This window comes from Vidua chalybeata, chromosome 11, assembly GCF_026979565.1.
Source record: "Vidua chalybeata isolate OUT-0048 chromosome 11, bVidCha1 merged haplotype, whole genome shotgun sequence".
Lineage (NCBI taxonomy): Eukaryota > Metazoa > Chordata > Aves > Passeriformes > Viduidae > Vidua > Vidua chalybeata.
The window spans coordinates 20510095-20528582 of NC_071540.1; the positions used below are offsets into that span (position 1 = coordinate 20510095).

The window sequence follows — 18488 nt, forward strand, 5'->3', positions numbered from 1 at the left end:
GTCCCGTTTCCCCGTTTCCCCGTTTCCCCGTGTCCCGTGTCCCGTTCCCCGTTTCCCCGTGTCCCGTTCCCCGTTCCCCGTTCCCCGGTTCCCGTTCCCCGTGTCCCGTTTCCCCGTGTCCCGGTTCCCGTTTCCCCGTTTCCCCGTGTCCCGTTTCCCCGTGTCCCGGTTCCCGGTTCCCGTGTCCCGTGTCCCGTTTCCCCGTGTCCCGGTTCCCGTTCCCCGTGTCCCGTTTCCCCGTTTCCCCGTGTCCCCGTGTCCCGTGTCCCGTTCCCCGTTTCCCCGTTTCCCCGTGTCCCGTTCCCCGTTCCCCGTTCCCCGTTCCCCGTTCCCCGTTCCCCGGTTCCCGTTCCCCGTGTCCCGTTTCCCCGTGTCCCGTGTCCCGTTTCCCCGTGTCCCGGTTCCCGGTTCCCCGTTTCCCCGTGTCCCGGTTCCCGTTTCCCCGTGTCCCGGTTCCCGGTTCCCGTGTCCCCGCTCCCCGCCCCGGGACACATTTCACGCGCGGAGCGCGACGGAGATCGCGGCGCGCAGGGGGCGTGGCCTGCTCAGCATCCGCCAATGGATGCGCGCGGCGGGAGTGGGCGGGCCCGGCGCGGAGCGGGCGCGCAGGCGCAGTGCGGGCGCAGGCGCGGAGCGGGCGGGGGCGATGTCGCGCCGGGCCCTGAGGCGGCTGCGGGGGGAGCAGCGGGGCCAGGAGGGGCCGGGGCTGGGCGAGCTCGGCCTCGACCCCGGCCCGGAGCGCGCCCGGGAGGGGGGGCCGCCGCCAACCCCCGGGAAGGGGCCCCGCGGGCCGCCCCGCGCCGGCGTCAGCAACCGCTTCGAGCTGGTGAGAGGGGGGCAAAGCCGGGGGGCCCCGGGGTGCAGCGGTTGGGGGGCGGGTGCTGGGGGCAGCTGGGGTGGCAGCGACTCGGGGGACAGTTTCTGGGGGGTAACTGGGGGTGACAGTTGGGTGGGCAGTCGGGGACATTGCTGGGGTCACTTACTTGGGGGACAGCTGAGGTGACAGTCATGAGGGGTGGCTGGAGCGACAGTGACCTGGGAGCAGAGGCTGACGGGCTTTGGGGGTACTGGAAGGAGCAGGGAGGCAGTGACTGAGGGGGCTCACGGTGGGGGTGGCAGAGGTGACAGTGTGTATGGCAGTGGTTTGGGGTCAGTGACTGGGGTGGAAGTGATGGGTTTGGGTGGTGGGTGAGTGGGAAGGGTGGGGGGCAGCAGCTGGGGCTGGACCGGGGGGAAATGGGAGAGAGGCCTGGGGGGGGCTGGGTTTGGATGTTGTCAGAGCTGGACTGGTGAAAATGTTTTTAGGAACATCCCTGCCACCTTCCCAGCACTGCAGGATCCCAGTGCTGGATGTCAGATGGGCACTGCTGGGGTGACAGAGCCCAGTCCTGCTCTCCAGACACCTCCTCCAGCCCCAGCCATTCCCTGTCCTTTCCTGGCTGTGTGAGCATAGGCAAGGCCGGGTTTGGAAGCTCTTCCAAGGGAAGAGTGGAGTCCATGGTGTGAGGGGACACATCATGGGGGTCCTGTGCTCCGCTCCGTGTGCGTGGGACTGTCCGGGCAGTGCTGGGTGACACGTTTGACACGAGGGGCGTCCAAAGCTCCGTCTGTTCCCGTGGGGAGTTCCATCCCTGTCCCTGCAGCTTGTCCCTGTGTTTGCAGATCCCAGCTGAGGAGTCGGAGGACGAGCCGGCGGCCGGAGAGGAGCGAGCGGGCACCCGGCTCAGCGAGCAGGACACGGCGGGAGGGAGCCAGGAGGGGAGCAGGGACAGGAGCAAGGAAGGGGCCGTGACCCCTTCGGAGACGGACGGTGATGGACAGAGAGAGGGGCAGGAGGCCGAGCAGCCGGACAGAACGGTAACTGCTGCCAGGGACCCGGGGCAGGGACACGCACTTCAGCCTGGGAACTCGCTTCTGGGGAGGGTGAGCGCTTTGGCGCTGGGCTTGTGTGGAGGATCCAGGGGGATTTTCCAGCTGCAGAGGGGAGGCACCCGAGGAAGGCAGGAAGGCGTTGTGCTGTGTCCACGTGGGCACTGAGGTCGGGCCAGGGAGGAGTGGTCTCAAGGAGGCATTTGTTTTGGAACAGGGGATGTGAGGACTTCAAGCAGTGTCAGCTGAAGGCTGAACCTCTTCTTGCTCATAGTGCTTTGTTGTCATTGGATGTCAAGACTCCTCCTGTGGTCTGTATCAGCCCAGAAGTGTCTCCTTGCAGGATTTTGTAAGGAAGGGGGCATTTAATTAACAATTTCCCATGGCAAGGCCTGCCTGGATCTCACCAGAGAAGATGGTTGGGGGAGCAAAGCGGGTTGGCCCCGGTCTCACTTGTTTGCTGTGCATTTGGGATTTGTGTCCCTGGTTTGGGTGGCAGAGGAGCAAAGTCCACTGTCTGTGCATTCCAGCTGTGCCAGTGGCCTCTGCCAGCCCAGGGGCTGTGAGTGCTCTGGACAGTGTGTCCCTGTGTGAGCAGTGGCTCCAGGGGTCCTGACCTGGTGAGTTGGCTGTGCCAGCTCTGCAGGACACACCTGTGGCTGCTCCCAGAGCTCCAGGTAGGACGTGGGAGCCCTGGGCAGGCAGCTGCTGCTCCTGGGTAGAGCCAGGACAAGGCCTGGAACAACCTGGTCTAGTGGAAGATGTCCCTGCTTAGACAGAGGATAGGAACTGGATAAACTTTGAGGTCACTTCCACCCCAAACCATTCCATGATGCTGTGATCCCTTGCTGAGTTACCTGCTAGACCCTGGAAATGTGCTTCCCAGCTGTGCAGTCTGGGTGAGAGCCAGCTGTGCCAGTCAGGTTAGGGAATGCCCCCAGCATCCTGAGCTGAAGCAGCTGCATCTGTGGGGAGAGGCACTCTGGCACTGGGATCTTTGTCAGGTGTTGGGACTGAAAGAGGCTGAAGCATTTCCTCCACACCTGGCACAGCTGAACTTGTTTCTCTCCTGATTTTGTGGCCTCAGACATTGATGTGAAAGTCAGCTGAGGTTCTGCCCTTTGTGAATCTTTGGTGCTTTCTGCCATTCTCTCCATGTGTCTTGATTTCCACCCACTAACAAACACTGAAGGGTGATTTTTGGTTTCATTTAAGGACCCTCAGTGTGCTGATTTCCTGTGGGAAATGCTCTTCTTCCCACAGAGCTGGCACCCCTGGGAATGCTGACAGCTCTTCCCTTTGTCTTTGCAGCTGGCAACGAGTAACAAGCCACGGAAGAAAAAAAAGAAAAGGAAAACCAAGAAAAATTCAGCAGGAGAGACTGTGGTATGTCTGTGTGTGTTCTAAGTCAGGGTCCAGGCTGGTTCCTCCAGTGGGGTTGGCAAAGTGGAAACTCTGAGGTGACTGTAGGAGAGATTCAAGGCAAAAAAAGCAGTTTCAAAATTTAAAGAAGCCTCTTCAGGATTGTGGAGTCCTGGAATGGTTGAGATTGGAAGGGACCTTAAAGCTCATCTCATTCCATCCCCTGCCATGGGTAAGGAGACCTTACATCACACCAGGTTGCTCCAAACCCTGTTCAACCTGTCCTGTCACTCTATCCCTGTCCAAAGTCCCTCTCCAGCTCTCTTGGAACCCCTTTAGGCACTGAAAGGGGCACTAAGGTGTCTCCAGAGCAGAGGAGCTCCAGCCCTTGGAGCACCTCCCTGGCCTTCTCTGGACTCATTCCAGCAGCTCCACATCCTTCCAGTGCTGGGGACCCCAGAGCTGGAAGTAGCAGATGGATTAAAGGCATTGATCTCCTTAGTTCAGTAGGAGTGAGGTTCAGGTGGGAGCTGGTTTTCTGGTGATGTTTGAGTCTGAACTGTCCACAGAATTACAGGATCCTTAAGGTTGGAAAAGACCTCCCAGATCATGGAGTCCCACCTCCCTGTTCACTCCAGGGAGATTCTTTGGTCAACATCCTGAGCCACTGGATTCTGGAGTGAATGGCTAAGCCATGACAGCAGGGCCAGCACCCAGCTGGCCACGTCCTCTTGGGAATACCACTCAGGAGTGAGTTTCTGAGATGGAGAACCCTCTTGGAGAGCCTGTTTCCTTTCCCAGTCCAAGAATATTGAGCAGCAGGGAGACGTGCCAGCTGGAGGCTGGGGGGACACCCAGACCCAGGCAGTTGGGTTTGCCAATGAGGGATAATACAGCCTCTGTTCCAGCACTTCCATGAAGAGCACATTATCCCTTTCCTGTGTACACTCCACACACAGGGGCTAAATTTAGCTTGAAAAGGCAGCCTGGCAGTGCTGCTTGGGTGTCCTGAATGGAATTCTATGTTCCACCCATGGACATCATGAGGAGGATGTGAAACAGGCACGTAAGAAATGTGTCACTTGTTGTTTGTTGGGGGGAAATGGAGGGAAATCAGGGTTAAAGTGTTATATAACTGCTGGATGTCAGCAGCTGGGTGGATTCCTGGGGTGGTTGGAAAATGGGGAATGGGAGACTTGGATTAAATTCATGTGAGTGTTTGAGACCTTGTCATGTTACATGCTCACAGCAGTTACTTGGTGTTTCTGTGGAAAGTAGAGGGTGAAGGCTGGTTATTTAAATATTTAAAATGTCTTTGGACGAGGGCCTGGAATGTCAGGACAAGGGGAAATTTCTTCCCACTATCAGAGGGCAGGGTTAAGTGGGATATTGGGAGGAAATTCTTCCCTCTGAGCAGAGTGGTGTTGCCCTGGCAGAGGCTGCCCAGAGCAGCTGTGGCTGCCCCTGGATCCCTGGCAGTGTCCAAGGCCAGGTTGGCCAGGGCCTGGAGCACCCTGGGATGTGTCCCTAGTTGCCATGGGAAGGTGTCCCTGGCCTTGGGACATGGAACATGATGAGTTTTAAGGTCCTTTCCAACCTAAACCATTCTGAGATTCTCTGAAGAGCCGCAGCCCCTCACTGAGGGATCAGGATGAGCTGGAGGCAGCTGGGTGTGATCTGTGCTGTGTGACCTGCAGGCTGCCGTGACTCAGCCTGTCATGAATGCCTTGGCTTTGCCTTTCTTAAGGAAGACAACGACCTGGAGGACATCGACAGCCTTTTGGAGAGGATCGAGGACCCCAGGCTGGCCCCGCAGAGCCAGGGCGGGATCACCGCCGACAGCCGGCCTCTGCTCTACGTGGAGCACAGGTACTGCTGGCTCCCACCTGCCTCTGGCCTTGGTGTGAAGGATATCTGCTCCTGAGGAACAGAGCTGGGACCTTCCCAGTGTGATCTGGCCAGGAGCCCCGCACCTTGATTGGAAGGGTTGGGCTGGTTGTGTACATCCCTGCTCCTGTCCGCTCCTCTGGGAGAACCTCTTTGGTTCTGATGGGGATTCTCTGCTGCCAGGCTTGCTTGCAGTGGTGGCAGGACCAGATTAGTCTCCAGAGGGACCTTCCACCCTCAGATCCTCTGCAGAGGTGCCAATAGCCCTGGTGTGTAAAGCTTGTCATGGGATTCACTTGTGCCCTTGAGCCCCGGCTTCTCCCCGGAGCATCCCAGCTGAGGCTCCAGCTGCCCTGGAGAGGGCAGCAGCAGTATTCCCCAGCTCTGGAGCAGGGCAGCAAGAAAGCCTGTCTGATGGAGCAGGGCTTTCCCTTCCAGTTCTGGCAGTTCCAGTCTCCTTTCTCCATGCTGTGTCTGATCAGTGGGGAGTGTGTGATAGTTTGGGGGTTTTCCAGAGGCACTTTGGGGTGCTGGGTGTTGATGGAGAGACTTGAGTGTAGCACTGTTTAACTGATGGAGCTTTTCTTTCTTCTTTCCACCTTCTCAGAAACTTGAACCCAGAGAATGAGTTGAAGAGATACTTTGGGGCTCGTGCTGTGCTCGGGGACCAGAGGTTAGTCCAGGATTTGGTATTATACCCTTTCCAAATGCGAGGAGGTGTGTCTGTCCTGCCCTTGGCAGGGCTCATGGAGTTCCCAGTGCCTCACCTGGGCAGGTAATCCCAGGCTCAGGGTGTGTTACTCATTTAGTAGTTGCTTATTGGGACAGAGGAATATTTTCTGCCATATGTGCGAGGTGGAGAAAGACTTCTCCAGGCTTTTACTGGCATTTGCTTTTTCTTTTGCTCCTTTCCCCTCTCATTTATTTCCAAACCACTCTTCAAAGTCTTTTCACTCAAGTTCAGAGAGTGCAGGCACATAGGTTTTGTTTGTTTCTCCACATTTGTCCCTTGTTGCCATTCCAGAGCCTCTGGACAGAAAGTGAACCCTGAATACTTTCAGCATTTCATGCCCCTTGCATCCAGGGGCCCAGGGAGCCTGTTGCTCCCTGGGTGTGGTGTCTGTGCATTTATCCACTGCACTGTGCTCACTGTCATCCACAAAATCCCCACTTCCATGAGCTGGTTGGAAAACCAAGAATGGTCTGAGCTTGGAGCAGTGAAGGTGGAAGGAAGGAGAGAGTCTGTGGAAGAGCATTTGGTGCTTGAGGAAGAAACTGCAGTCCCTTGGGACTGTCCTGTGCAGGGCCAAGAGTTGGACTTAATAATCCATGTGGGTCTTTTCCAACCCAGGATAGTCTATGATCCCTTTCTGAGGAGGTGTGACTCCCTCAGAGTAGCCTTCATCCTGAATTGCTCCTGAACCAATAAACTGTATATTTTTGAGTACAGCTTAAACTAATCCAGTGGACATTTGAAGGCCCTGCTGGAAAGAGAGATGAGTCAGAGGGATGTGGGGCTCTCCTGATTGGACCTGGGAAGCTGTTTGAAGCACAGAGGCAGCTGAGAGTTTGGCAGGGATAAAAACAGGGAGAGAAGCCCTGGAAGTGGAGATGCTGGAGGCACTGGCTGGCCTAGATGGTGCACATAAGGCAAAGCCTAAGCACAGGTGTGTTGTGTCTTGAAGGCAAACGCAGAGCTCTGGGCACAGCTCTGTGTAGCTCTCTGTGGGGAAGAAATTGGATCTCATTTTTCCCTTTATCATGGTTTCATCCCTCCTCCTGTCAGTGAAGGCAGAGAAGTTGTGACCTGTGTGTTCCCCTCCCCAGGCCGAGGCAGAGGCAGCGGCAGTACGTCCGCAGCATGTGGCTGACAGCTCCCAAGAACACCTGGCCACGCTACAGCAAGACAGGTGAGGCTTTTGGGGCTGCCTCCTGCCCTCTTGGCCCTTGGCCCATGTGACATGGATGCTTCTCAGGGCATGGAATCTAGGAGGGAACTGCTCCTCAGCCGGTGGAAATACACCTCCTGCCTCAACAGAGAGCTCTGTGGAGTTGTACCTTATGATTTGGATTTGTTTCTCCCTCTTTTGGAGGTAGCAGGGCATGGGTGCTTCCCATCTTAGCAGCAGAATTGCTGGATAATGAGAAGTATCACGGGGGAGAATGAGCAGCCAGGGCTTTTTAGGTGGGTTTGGGACTTGGGTTCATGAGAGGGGGGAAAGAGTGAAATTCTCTGGGAGTTTCCAAAAACATATGTGTCTCTGGACCCAGTGATGCTGTGAGAGAGCAGAGGAGGTTCTCTTGGGGTACCCAGGTCTCCTCTGCACCCTGCAGGTATCACCATGCAGCTGCTGGACACCCGGAGGGGGGTGCAGCACTTCACCTTCGAGCACCACCGTGAGTACCAGCAGGTCCAGTTCAAGTTCCTGGATGCTGTGGAGTCCATGGACCCCAACAACATCGTGGTACGTTGGGTTGGTCGTGCTGTTCCCTCCTGTGTTCCTGCAGCCCCTTTCCCTGGGAAGTGGGGCTGGTGCATTCCAGTGGAATAATTTGGGTTGGAAAAGCTTCTAAGCCAACTGTTCCCCCAGCACTGCCAAGGCCACCCTAACCTGTGTCCCCAAGTGCCACATCTACACAGCTTTTAAATCCCTCCAAGGATGGGGAATTCACCCCTGCTCTGGGGCCAGGGCTGGACAGCACTTCTGGGGAAGGAATTGTTCCAAATATTCAACCTGAATCTCCTCTGCCACAGCTTGAAGCTGTTTCCTCTTGTCCTGTCCCTGTTCCCTGAGAGCAGAACCCACCCCCCCAGCTACCCTCTCCTGTCAGGGAGTTGTGCAGAGCCAGAAGGTTCCCCCTGAGCCTCCTTTTCTCCAGGCTGAGCCCCCCCCCCAGCTTCCTCCACTGTTTCTGCTGCTTCAGACCCTTTTCCAGCTCTGTTGCCCTTCCCTGGATGTGCTCCAGCCCCTTGATTTTTGTGTTGGGGTGAGGGGCCCAGAACTGACCCCAGGGTTGGAAGTGCCCCAGCAGTGCCAGCACAGGGGATGAGCACTGCCCTGGTGCTGTGGCCACACCATTGCTGACACAGGCCAGGTGCCCAGCTGGGATCGTGTCTGTCCACTGTCTCCTGCACCCCCAGGTCCTTTCCCAGCCACTTTTCCCTCAGCCTGTTTCATTCATGGGGTTGGTGTGACCCACAGGCAGGACCCAGCATGTTACCATGTTGACCTTCATCCCACTGGCCTCATCCCCTTGATCCATCCTGTCCAGATCCCTCTGCAGAGCCTTGGATTATTTATTTCCAGTCTTGTTTGGGCTGTTAGGACTTGTTTGGACAGTAGATCCCCGTGTCCCTCTGTGTGGGGTGAGGCAGCGCTGAGTGCTGAGCTGTGCTGTCACCTTGTTCATCAGTGACCTCCTTGGTGCAGAGGAGGTCTGGTGGTGGGTGGCCGAGCCTTGGTGGCTCTGCCAAGCACGTGCCAGGTCAACTTCTGAGAGAGGGACCCACAGGAACTGTCCGTTTGGCTGGAAGGGTGGGAACAAAGCCCCCTTGTCTCAGCTCTTAGCTGGGAAAGGAGGAATATTGTATAAACCCATCGTGAACTGGCAATCCAAACTAACAGCTGTTCTATTTATAAACTCCTGCAAGGATGAAAAATGTGTCTTTTCTTGGTATTTCAGCAAAACAGGCTTTTGTTTTGGGAGTCCTTCATGTGTGTCCGAGCTCATTAAGCTGTATGGTAACATTTATAGTTTGGAGTGATAAGCAACAGCAAAATTGCTCTGCCCCCAACTAAACCATAACTGAGGAATGAAAGGTCTGGCCACATGAGCTGGGATACGTGCCCTGGAGATGTTCTTTAAAGGGCCCATTGTCTGCTAAATAAAGTTTACTTCCTTCTGCTTTCCCACCCTTAGCTCAGGGCCACTGGGCTCTCTCCAGCTCAGCAGTTCTGCCTGGATTGAGGGATTTGGATTAAGTGACCCAAGGTAATTCCTGTGCAGCACTGAGTGTCCCAAGGACAGCTCAAGCTCAGTGTCCATGGTCACCACAGTCCTGGCATAGCTGGAGCCCAGCTCTGCCCTGTTGCTGTGGTTTCACCACATACAACATGACTTTTGGGGAGCCTCTTGTTCAGTGAGTGTTTTTTTTTTCTGCACTTGCTGGTAGGTTCAAAGGTCACCCTTGGTGACCTTTTCTTGGCTTTTTCCCATCACAGTGCTCCATGTCCCCCCAAATAATGGACTGGAAAATAGCTTAAGAGTTTTACCCCTTAAGGAAGAGGTTAAGCATCAGGCAAGTGGCTCCAGGCTGGGCTGGGCCAGCCTGGAACATCCAGTCTTTGTGCTGTTGGTGGTCCCACAGGTTCCCACCCTGCAGATGGAAACTTCTGGAGTTTTGGAAGCTTTATTTTTTCAGTTTTAGGAGAAAAAAAAAATCCCCAAACTAAACCGTGAGATTTGTAGCTTCAGTATTTTTTACTGAACTGAGGTTTTAAGTATTTGAGAAAAGCCTATTTATAATATAATTAGTGAATTGAGAAACTTTTTAGATTAAATTTCTGTTCTGAAGCCTGGAAGTAAATATTTATTATTATTATTATCCATTACTATTGCTGATTCCTGGATTTGTAATGGATGTGTCCAAATATCCTCTCAGTATCCAGAGAATGCAAAACCTGATCAAATGCTCAGAACTGTTGAGGGATAGATAAAAAAACCCCAAACCTTTAACAGTGCCTGCATCTCATTCTCTCCTTTCCAAGGAAATGGGGGAGCTGGGAGAGATCTGGAGGAGGACAGTGAAGATGAGAAAAGGCCTGGCATGGCCTCTGCTGGAAAAGCTGGGAGGGAGCTGCCCAAGGGAGCTCCTTGGGAGGCTCCCATCCTGCACGTGGTGGAGACAGAGCTCCCTGTGCCCTTCCAGCTTGGGGATGGATCTGGCAGGGTGGGATTAAGGGAGCTCTTGGCATTGTGTGTCACACAGCTGGCTGCTGGAAGGTGTCAGTGACAAAATTCCCGAGCCACTGGCAATGACACAGAGTCTTTGCAATGCTCTTGTGCAGCTGCTGCTCCAGATGAACCCCTACCACGTGGACTCCCTCCTGCAGCTCAGCGACGTGTGCCGCATGCAGGAGGACCAGGAGATGGCCCGGGATCTCATAGGTAAGCGTGAGGTGAGGAGCAGATGTGTTGGTGTGAAATCCTTCCCTGGCAGGGGCAGTGGAGGGCAGGAGCTTGGCTTTTCCTGGACCAACCTCAGTCCCAGAATGGCTCCTTTTCCCACCCAGAGTGTGACCTAACGTGGAAGTGCTCACTGCCCTGGTACCTGTTGCCACCGCATTGCATGAAGTAACTTTGTGCCTCGCTGGGCTGGGAGTGAGCTGGTTTCCTCTCTTTGGGGCTGAAGCGAGTGCTGGGCAGTGCTGTGCTGGGGTGGTGTGTCCCTGTCCTGTCCCTGACACTGACCTTGCTGTCCCCAGAGCGGGCACTGTACAGCCTGGAGTGCGCCTTCCACCCCGTGTTCAGCCTCACCAGCGGGACCTGCAGGCTGGACTACCGGCGCCCAGAGAACAGGTGAGCAGGGCTGGGCAGCACGGAGGCTCAGCTGGGGCTCCTTTGGCCACAGCTGCCCAGATTCACCGCTGCTGCTCATCCAGGGAGACCCCTGAGTGTCCCTTTCTGTTGGAGGCTCCTGGGGTGGTGCCGGAGCACAGGCAGCTTGTGCATGGAAGCTTCTGCACAAGGCATCCCTTTTCCCAAGGGAAACCTTCCTGCTGTAGGAGCTGTCTCTCCCTGTCATATCCTCATGCCATTAGTACCCCTCAGCCCAAAATGGTCACAAAAATCCTTGCTGTGTGTTTCCAGCCATCACCCCCAGCACTCACACTCCTCCCAGCCTGGATCTTTATGTAACTCCAGCTCTGCAGCTGCTGGGAAAGGTGACTTTATTCTGGGAATTTTCCAGTCAGCTGACCCAAGCCATCTCTCCCAAACTGCTGTACCTGGAGGGTGCTCACATTTCAGTCCCTCTGGCTGACACGTTTTGTGCCATCAATGACCTGTATCACCAGTTCAGGTGTTGGGCCACTCTGTGTCACTGTCCCCACACCCCTGGGACAAGGCAGGATGTGGACTTGGGGGATTTACTTGTCTTGGTCCCAGTCTCCAGAGCAGGTCGTGAGTTTTCTGTCCCTGTTCTTGCACAAAAAGATAACAAAAACAAGAGATGGGAACATAGGGGAGGGTCTGTGGCACCCCATGCCACACCACAATGTGATGCTTGGGGGTGTGGAGCTCTTGATGACTGTGTCCCCTTTTTTGAGTGACACAAAATACTTGTTTCCACATCTGGCCTCTAAGTCCTGCTGCTGTTCCCATGCAGGGCTTTCTTCCTGGCTCTCTTCAAGCACCTGATGTTCCTGGAGAAGAGGGGCTGTCCCCGCACAGCCCTGGAGTTCTGCAAGCTCATCCTCAGGTAGGTGCCTCCACCAAGGGTGGAGAGTCTGGTTTTGGGAAGGACAATCACCCCAGAAAGGTTCGGCTGCTCCTGGGCTTGGTATGGGCTCATTCCCACCCCTTAGAGCTGCACGGGTCTGTGCTGGGGATCTGCTGGTGCTCTTGGAGAGGTGATGGGTGAGGAGGGGCTCTGGGTGGCCTGTGACTGCCAAACTGTGGCCTGAGCTTGGGGGCTCAGCAGAGCAAAGTGTGGCAGTGGCTTCAGTCCACTCAGTTTGTGGTCACTGATCCTCCTCCTGGGTGGTGGCAGGGGACTGTCCCCTCTACAGGGACACGGAGCACCACTCTGTCACCCCGCTGGCCATGCGGGATGTGTTCCTCTTCTCTCCACTTGCTGAGTCACTGGATGTCACTGGGAGAGGCTGTTTGACTCAGAAATCAGGGCAGCTCTCTCAGCTGTTGTGACACTGAGTTTGTTCTCTCCCCCTGCTCCCAAGCCTTGATCCTGAGAATGACCCGCTCTGTGTGCTGCTGCTGATCGACTTCCTGTCCCTCCGGGCCAGGGAATACAGCTTCCTGACCCGCCTCTTCCAGGAGTGGGAGGTGAGTGGCCAGCAGGTGAGGGGATGGGGCTCACCAGGTGAGCCCTTTGGAGGGGATCTCACAGCCCAGCTGCCATTCTAGCAGCATTGGAATGATCCATAAAGGCTGGGCTGTTGGTTCCTGTAATCCTTGGGTCCTGCAATTAGTTGTAAGAACTCAAAATTGCTCACTCAGCTGTGGGGGCACCGAGCCAGAGGCTGGGAGCTCACTTAACCCCAGCAGGCAGAGCCCCGACCCCGCACAGCCCAGCTCTGCTGCACAGCATCATTTCTCGGTAACTCTCTCTCCCTGATCCTGCAGAGTCACCGGAATCTGTCCCAGCTGCCCAATTTTGCCTTCTCGGTGCCACTGGCCTATTTCTTCCTGAGCCAGCAGGAAGAGCGCCCGGAGCTGGAGCGGGGCCAGGCCCGGGAGCGAGCGGCCCGGCTCATCCAGCTTGCACTCATCATGTTCCCCAGCGGTGAGTCTGTCCCCTCCGGTGAGGCCATCCTCAGTGAGGCCATCCTCAGTGAGGCCATCCTCAGTGAGGCCATCCTCCAGGGCTTTGTCACTGCCCTCCTCTGGGAGAGAGAGCCGGGACTGCATTCCCGGCAGGCGGATGCAGAGGCAGGAATTTGCCAAGGGCCTTTGAGGAGGGAGCCCTGAGTCAGAGCAGAAGCAGTCAGGCAGAATGGCAGTGCCTGTGCCCAGTGTGCTGGGGGGAGTACAGTTCTGGGCTCCTCACCCCAACGCAGACACTGAGGGGCTGGAGCATGTCTGGGAAAGGGAACGGAGCTGCCAAAGGGCCTGGAGCATCAGGAGCAGCTGAGACAGCTGGGGGGCTCAGCCTGGAGAAAAGGAGGTTCGGGGGGGTCTTTCTGGCACAACTCCCTGACAGGAGGGTGCAGCTGTGAGGGGTCAGGCTCTGCTCCCAGGGAACAGGAACAGGACAAGAGGAAACGGCCTCAAAGTTTGATATTTGGAAAAATTCCTTCCCCAGAAGTGTTCTCCAGCCCTGGCACAGCTGCCCAGGGCAGTGGTGGAGTCCCCAACCCTGGAGGGACTTAAAAGCCATGTGGACATGGCACCTGAGGACATGGGTTACGGTGGCCTTGGCAGTGCTGCGGGAATGGTTGGGATCAATGATCTTAAGAGGCTTTTCCAGCCTTTGAGTTCTGTGGTTCCATGATTCTGTCCTCCTTCCCCAGAGCAGGCGATGCTCCTCCACCAGCAATGGTCAGGGGTGAGCAGGCTGGGGGAGGGTGAGAGCTGGAATACTGGAGCAGGGAGATGTCTCATCTCCTCGGGGCTGCCCGGAGCAAGGACAAGCCAGTCTCCTTGGCTCTCCCTCTGAGGCACAGCTCTGTTTTGGATGTGCTCTCCCCATGGGTGCCCATCACTCTCCCTTTCATCATGTGGGTGCTGCTGTCCATGAAAGGAGCACACAGCCCTCAGGCACAGGGGAGGGTGTGTGCAGCAGGAAGAACCAGCTCTCCAGCAGAGATTCAGTTTGTGGGGGCTGGAAACATTTTTTAGGCTGCTCGTTGGGGTGACTGAAATAATGCCCCTGTGAGCACAGGGACCAGCAGTGTTCTCACCCCCTGCTTGTGTCCTCGTTGGTGCCCCAGAGGGTTCTGGCCATAGTGGAGTGGAGGGTGACCCCACCCCACACTGCTCCTCACCAACAGGTCCAGACGAGTTCTCTGCCTTTGTCTTGCAGTTCTGATGCCGCTGTTGGATCACTGCAGTGTGCAGCCTGATGCCAGGGTCGCCTCCCACCCTTTCTTTGGGCTTAATGCCCAGATCAGGTAAAGCCTGGAGATGTTCTCAGCAAAGGGAAGGGATCGATTTTGCCGGCGGCGGGGATCTTGCATGCTCAGACAACTTATGGAGGAGCTTGTTTGGGTTCCCTGAGTAGGCTCATTTGATAATGCCTCATTTGATAATCATTTTGATAATGGATTTCCATAATGGCCCCTGGATCGGGCTGACAGACCCACCTCACCTCAAGGTGGACGGGTCAGAAGTTCACCCCCGAGCCCGTTGGTGTGTGCAGGGAGGGAGAGTGATGCGTGTGTCCTCCCAGGGCAGGCTGTCTCCAACCAGTCTGCATTCCCTAGACATGTGGTCTTCCTCATCGTGTGAAGGCTCTCCCTCAGGCCAGGGTAGTGTTCCCTCATTTCATGGCTTTGCTTAGCCTAAAAATAGATGGAGGCAGAAGTTCTGGTGGAGGTGGATGGCAGTATCCAGGCAGGAGCCTGCGAGTCCTCTCTGTTCCCACACCAAAGGCCAGCACAGAGCTGAGCCCTCACTGTCCCGTGAGGAGCAGGAGGAGGAGGAGGGTGCCGTGAGTAACAGCCATCTCCCATAGCCAGTCGCCCGCCCTGAACCAGCTGACATCCCTGTACGTGGGCAGGACACACGCCCTGTGGAAGGACCCGGCTGTCATGGCCTGGCTGGAGCCCCATGTCCACGAGGTTCTGCGCATGGTGGACGCCCAGGACGCGCTGGTGCAGGAGGCCGAGCACAAGTGAGCACAGAGGGTGGAGGGCAGGGTTCCTGTGCCAGGGACAGAGTGGGACAGAGGGTCTGTCCTGGGCAGCAGCAGTTCCAGTGTCTGGGACAGGGCTCAGAGCCCCATAGCTGCTGGTCTGATACCGAAGGTCACAGCATGGGGCCAGGAAGGCAGTAGCTCTTCCATGCTTTTCACAGACGGGAATGTAGAGCTGAACCTGCACTGCATATCCTGCACTGCCTTCCCCAGGCTCGGCTGTCACCTGTACCCTGGAAACATCCTGGAGAGGGTGGAGGGGTGGCCTGGAAGGGCAGAGATGGCCAGGACAGGTGACAGGTTAGAAACACTTCCCAGTGCTGAGGAACAGGAGAGAGCCATCAGGTGCCCTAAACCAAGGTCAATCTACTCATTCCTGAGCTCTCTGCTCTTTCTCCAGAGCTCAGCAGCTTCCACCCCCTTTGGCTCACTCTAAGCCAGCTCCATCCAAGATAGCTTTGTCCCCCAGAGCCAGGGAAGCTGCTGACATTGCACCTGGAGCAGCAGAGATGGGAATGTGCCTGCTCAGGGCTCACTGCTCTGTCCCTTCCCCGCCCCAGGAGGAAGATCCGGTACCAGAGCGCTCCCAGGAACATCTACCGGCACATCATCCTCTCGGAGATGAAGGAGGCCACGGCAGCCCTGCCTCTGGTGAGGGGCCTGGTGGGACACAGGAGCTGTGGCTGCACGTGTTGTGGTGGCATTTGTGTCCCTGCTGGGCCTGCTCTAACCCCTGTCACTCATGGCGTCTGTGGGCGCCCATGTTAGTTGCTGCTGGACGCACAGCCTTCATCCCTTCTTTTCTCCTTCATTCCTTCCTTTCTCTTTCATCCCTCCTTTCTCCTCTCCCTGCAGGAGGTGACCTCCCAGCCAGTGATGGGGTTCGACCCCCTCCCTCCTCTGGATTCCATTGTTTCCTACACCCGACCGGAAAGGTACCACCTCCGCCGCCGGTGCCTGCGCTGGCACAGCCGGCCGTGTTCCCGGCATGCCCTCAGCCCCAGGCCATGCTGCACACGGGCACTCGGTGCTGGCATCCTCCTCTGTGGCAGAGGAAGAGCTGTGGTGCTCCAGGCAGGCAGAGCTACAGGCTGGACTGGTCCTGCTGCTTCCCATGGTGATCACCACCGGCCATTCCCAGCCATAGGGCAACAGCCAGGGAAAACCCAGGCCACGGCTGACTGGGAGGACTTGGTGTAAATGGAAGTTTAAATACAGCCAGTCCTGGTGTTGGGGTGATGCCCTGTGTGTGTTCCACATCAATCCACTCAGAGCAGAGCTGGTAGGATCGTGGAATCCTGGAATGCTTTGGGTTCAAAAGACCTTAAAGCTCATCTTATTCTACTCCCTGCTATGAGCAGGGACACTTTCCAGTAGACCAGGCTGCTCTTCCAACCCTTTCAACCTGACCTTGGTTGTGCTCTTAATGACTGGTTTGCTCAGAGTTGCCTGAATTCATTGGAGCTCCCCAGTTCCCTCCCTCAGGGCCGGTTCCAGCAGCACCATGGTTCTCCCAGCACCGCCACATCCCAGTGAGGAGTCACAAACTGAGCTGTACCTTCACCATGGTGCCCCTTGTGTCTTCCAGGACAAGCCATCCCTCCAACGAAAGCACTTTATCCCTCTTCTTCCGCTCGCTGTTGCCAAATTTTAACTTGCAGGTGAGTGCACGCTGGGATTTGGGTGCACCGTTCCCCCATGGTGTTCCTTCTCCAGGAACCGCTGCTGGCACCAGCCTGGCACCGGTGCTGTCCCTGTCCCTGCCACCACAGTGCTGCTCTCTGGCAGGGGGACATCCGGCACGACGGGGACGACGAGGCCGGGGCAGCGCAGGACCTCAACCAGGGGGTGAACAGGCTGATGGCGGCCATGCGGGACATGCTGGCCAACATCCAGTTCCAGGAGCCCCCCCGCGATGACAATCCCGAGGGCGACGGCGACTGGGACTGAGCCCGGGGTGCCTCTCCCCAAACCCTCTGGCATCACCCCCCGATTTGTGTCGCACTCCAATAAAGTCACACAAACGGACTCGCTGTGGGAGTGGGCTGTTCTGAGGAGGGGGCTGCGTCCCTGGCATGGTCTCCATCCAGGGAGGGAGGGGCTGAAGCCTTGTCCAGGGCCCCCTCTCTCAACAGGGGACAAGGGCTGTCTGAGCATGTCCGAGCTAATCAACAGCAGCTGTCCCTTTTCCCCCTGACAGCTTAGTCCCCTTCTGGCCTCTACAGGCAATTTCCATCCTATTCCCCTCCCTGTTCTCCTGGCTCTTGTCCTTAATTCCCAGAGGGGTTTTGCTGCCCTCTTCTTCAGCTCCTTTGTATTTCCTGTAGCCTGGAGCTTCCTTCCCTCCACAAAATACTCTGCACCCTCACTACACTGAACCTTCCAAAGGTCTGAGAGTCCCCTGTGCCACTAGAATTATGCATGGAGCAGCTTTTTCAGCCTTTTAATTATGTTTCAAGAAGAAATCTTTTCCCTCTTTGATTGTCTATCCTTTATTCCCTCACCTTCTAGAGCAAGGATTGAGGTAAGCCACAGTCAACTCATCCTTGTTCCCGTAAAGCTTTTTTCCCTTTTTTTGCTGAGTAATGGTGAATACATGGAATAAATCCCTGTTTCTGCTGTACTGCCTCCCTGGGGAATGTAGCTGGGCTGGGTGTGCAGACCCTGAGTCTCAAGCTAGCCTGCCTTGGCTCCATTCCCCGCTGGCATATCCAAATCCCATGGGATCCCATCCCTGTAATTTGGCGCTGGGGCAGCCTGGGACCCCGTGCCCAGTGTGTGTGCAGCTGAGCCATTTTCACCCATGCCAGAGGGAAGGGCTTCCCAGCGGAAGTGGATAACCGTGGGATCAGCCTGCTCGTGAAGCTGTGAATGGCTCTTTGGCAGCCGCGGGGCTCCAGGCATCAACACGGACCTAAGGCACATGATGGTCAGATGGGTCCTGTCCCCACAGCCTGCCTGGGCTCCCTCCGGCGCCCGCCGGGCTCTGCAGCGCCCCATTTAACCTCGCCTTTGACGATTCCTATCGCGTCCCATGCCTGCCCTATTGTACAACATCTTCCCCGGGGCCATGGGAATGGGACCCCTCCCGGTCCCAATGCGTGGATTGTGCAGTGCAGAGGGTCTTACAGGGGTCCCCAAGGTGTATGGATAGCTCAGGGGGGTGTGTGGATGACCCCCACAGCAGCTGGGATCCCCCAAGACACGAGTCCCCGGGGGCACACTGACCCCCGTAGGACACAGAGGCCTGCAGGGCCCAGGGGACCCCTCAAGATATACAGGCCCCCAGGTTTCAGGGGTCCCCCCCAGCAGACCCAGGACCTCAGGACACATGAGGACCCTAAGGTGCACAGTCCCACAGGGCACAGAGGTGTGCACCTATAGCAGCACCCCCAAGGAGCATGACCCCAGGGGTGCATGGACCACCCCAGGGCATTTGAGACCCCTGGGCACGTGGTGATCCCAAGCAATCGGGTTCCCCAGGGCTATCCTGGGGGTGTCTCAGCCCTGGCCACGGCAGCGGCCCCCCTCACTGCCAGGGTGCCTCCCTCATGCAGGTGCCCACCCTCCTTGGAGGAGGAGCTGCGGGAGCCGCTTTAAAGTGGGGCAGAGAAAGGGCCCTTTCTTCCCCAGCACCCTGGGCCGGCGGGCGTGGGACGCCGGGCAGCGCTGGCACGGAGAGCGGCCGCCGCACCGGAGGGTCCCGGCGGGCACACGACGCCCCCAGCACATCCCACGCCTCCCGTCCCCAATTCCTCGGCATCCCCTCGGCCTC

At 56.8% G+C, this 18488-nt stretch overlaps 1 protein-coding gene across 2 annotated transcripts; it reads left to right on the forward strand.

Annotated features, from left to right (window-relative positions):
• Nucleotides 1-640: 640 nt before the first annotated feature.
• Nucleotides 641-16741, forward strand: TCF25 (transcription factor 25). 2 transcript variants are annotated; one of them, XM_053952429.1, is made up of 18 exons: nucleotides 641-826; nucleotides 1663-1857; nucleotides 3181-3255; nucleotides 4979-5100; nucleotides 5726-5791; nucleotides 6946-7028; nucleotides 7453-7583; nucleotides 10188-10287; nucleotides 10605-10698; nucleotides 11507-11599; nucleotides 12078-12183; nucleotides 12484-12643; nucleotides 13883-13970; nucleotides 14534-14692; nucleotides 15274-15364; nucleotides 15569-15648; nucleotides 16302-16374; nucleotides 16486-16741. In XM_053952429.1, the coding sequence occupies exons 1-18, from the start codon at nucleotides 647-649 to the stop codon at nucleotides 16630-16632; spliced, it is 2043 nt and encodes a 680-aa protein (XP_053808404.1). In that variant the 5' UTR covers nucleotides 641-646; the 3' UTR covers nucleotides 16633-16741. The 2 variants fall into 2 exon arrangements, with proteins under 2 accessions (XP_053808404.1, XP_053808403.1); XM_053952428.1 differs by having other exon boundaries at nucleotides 16502-16741.
• Nucleotides 16742-18488: the final 1747 nt, after the last annotated feature.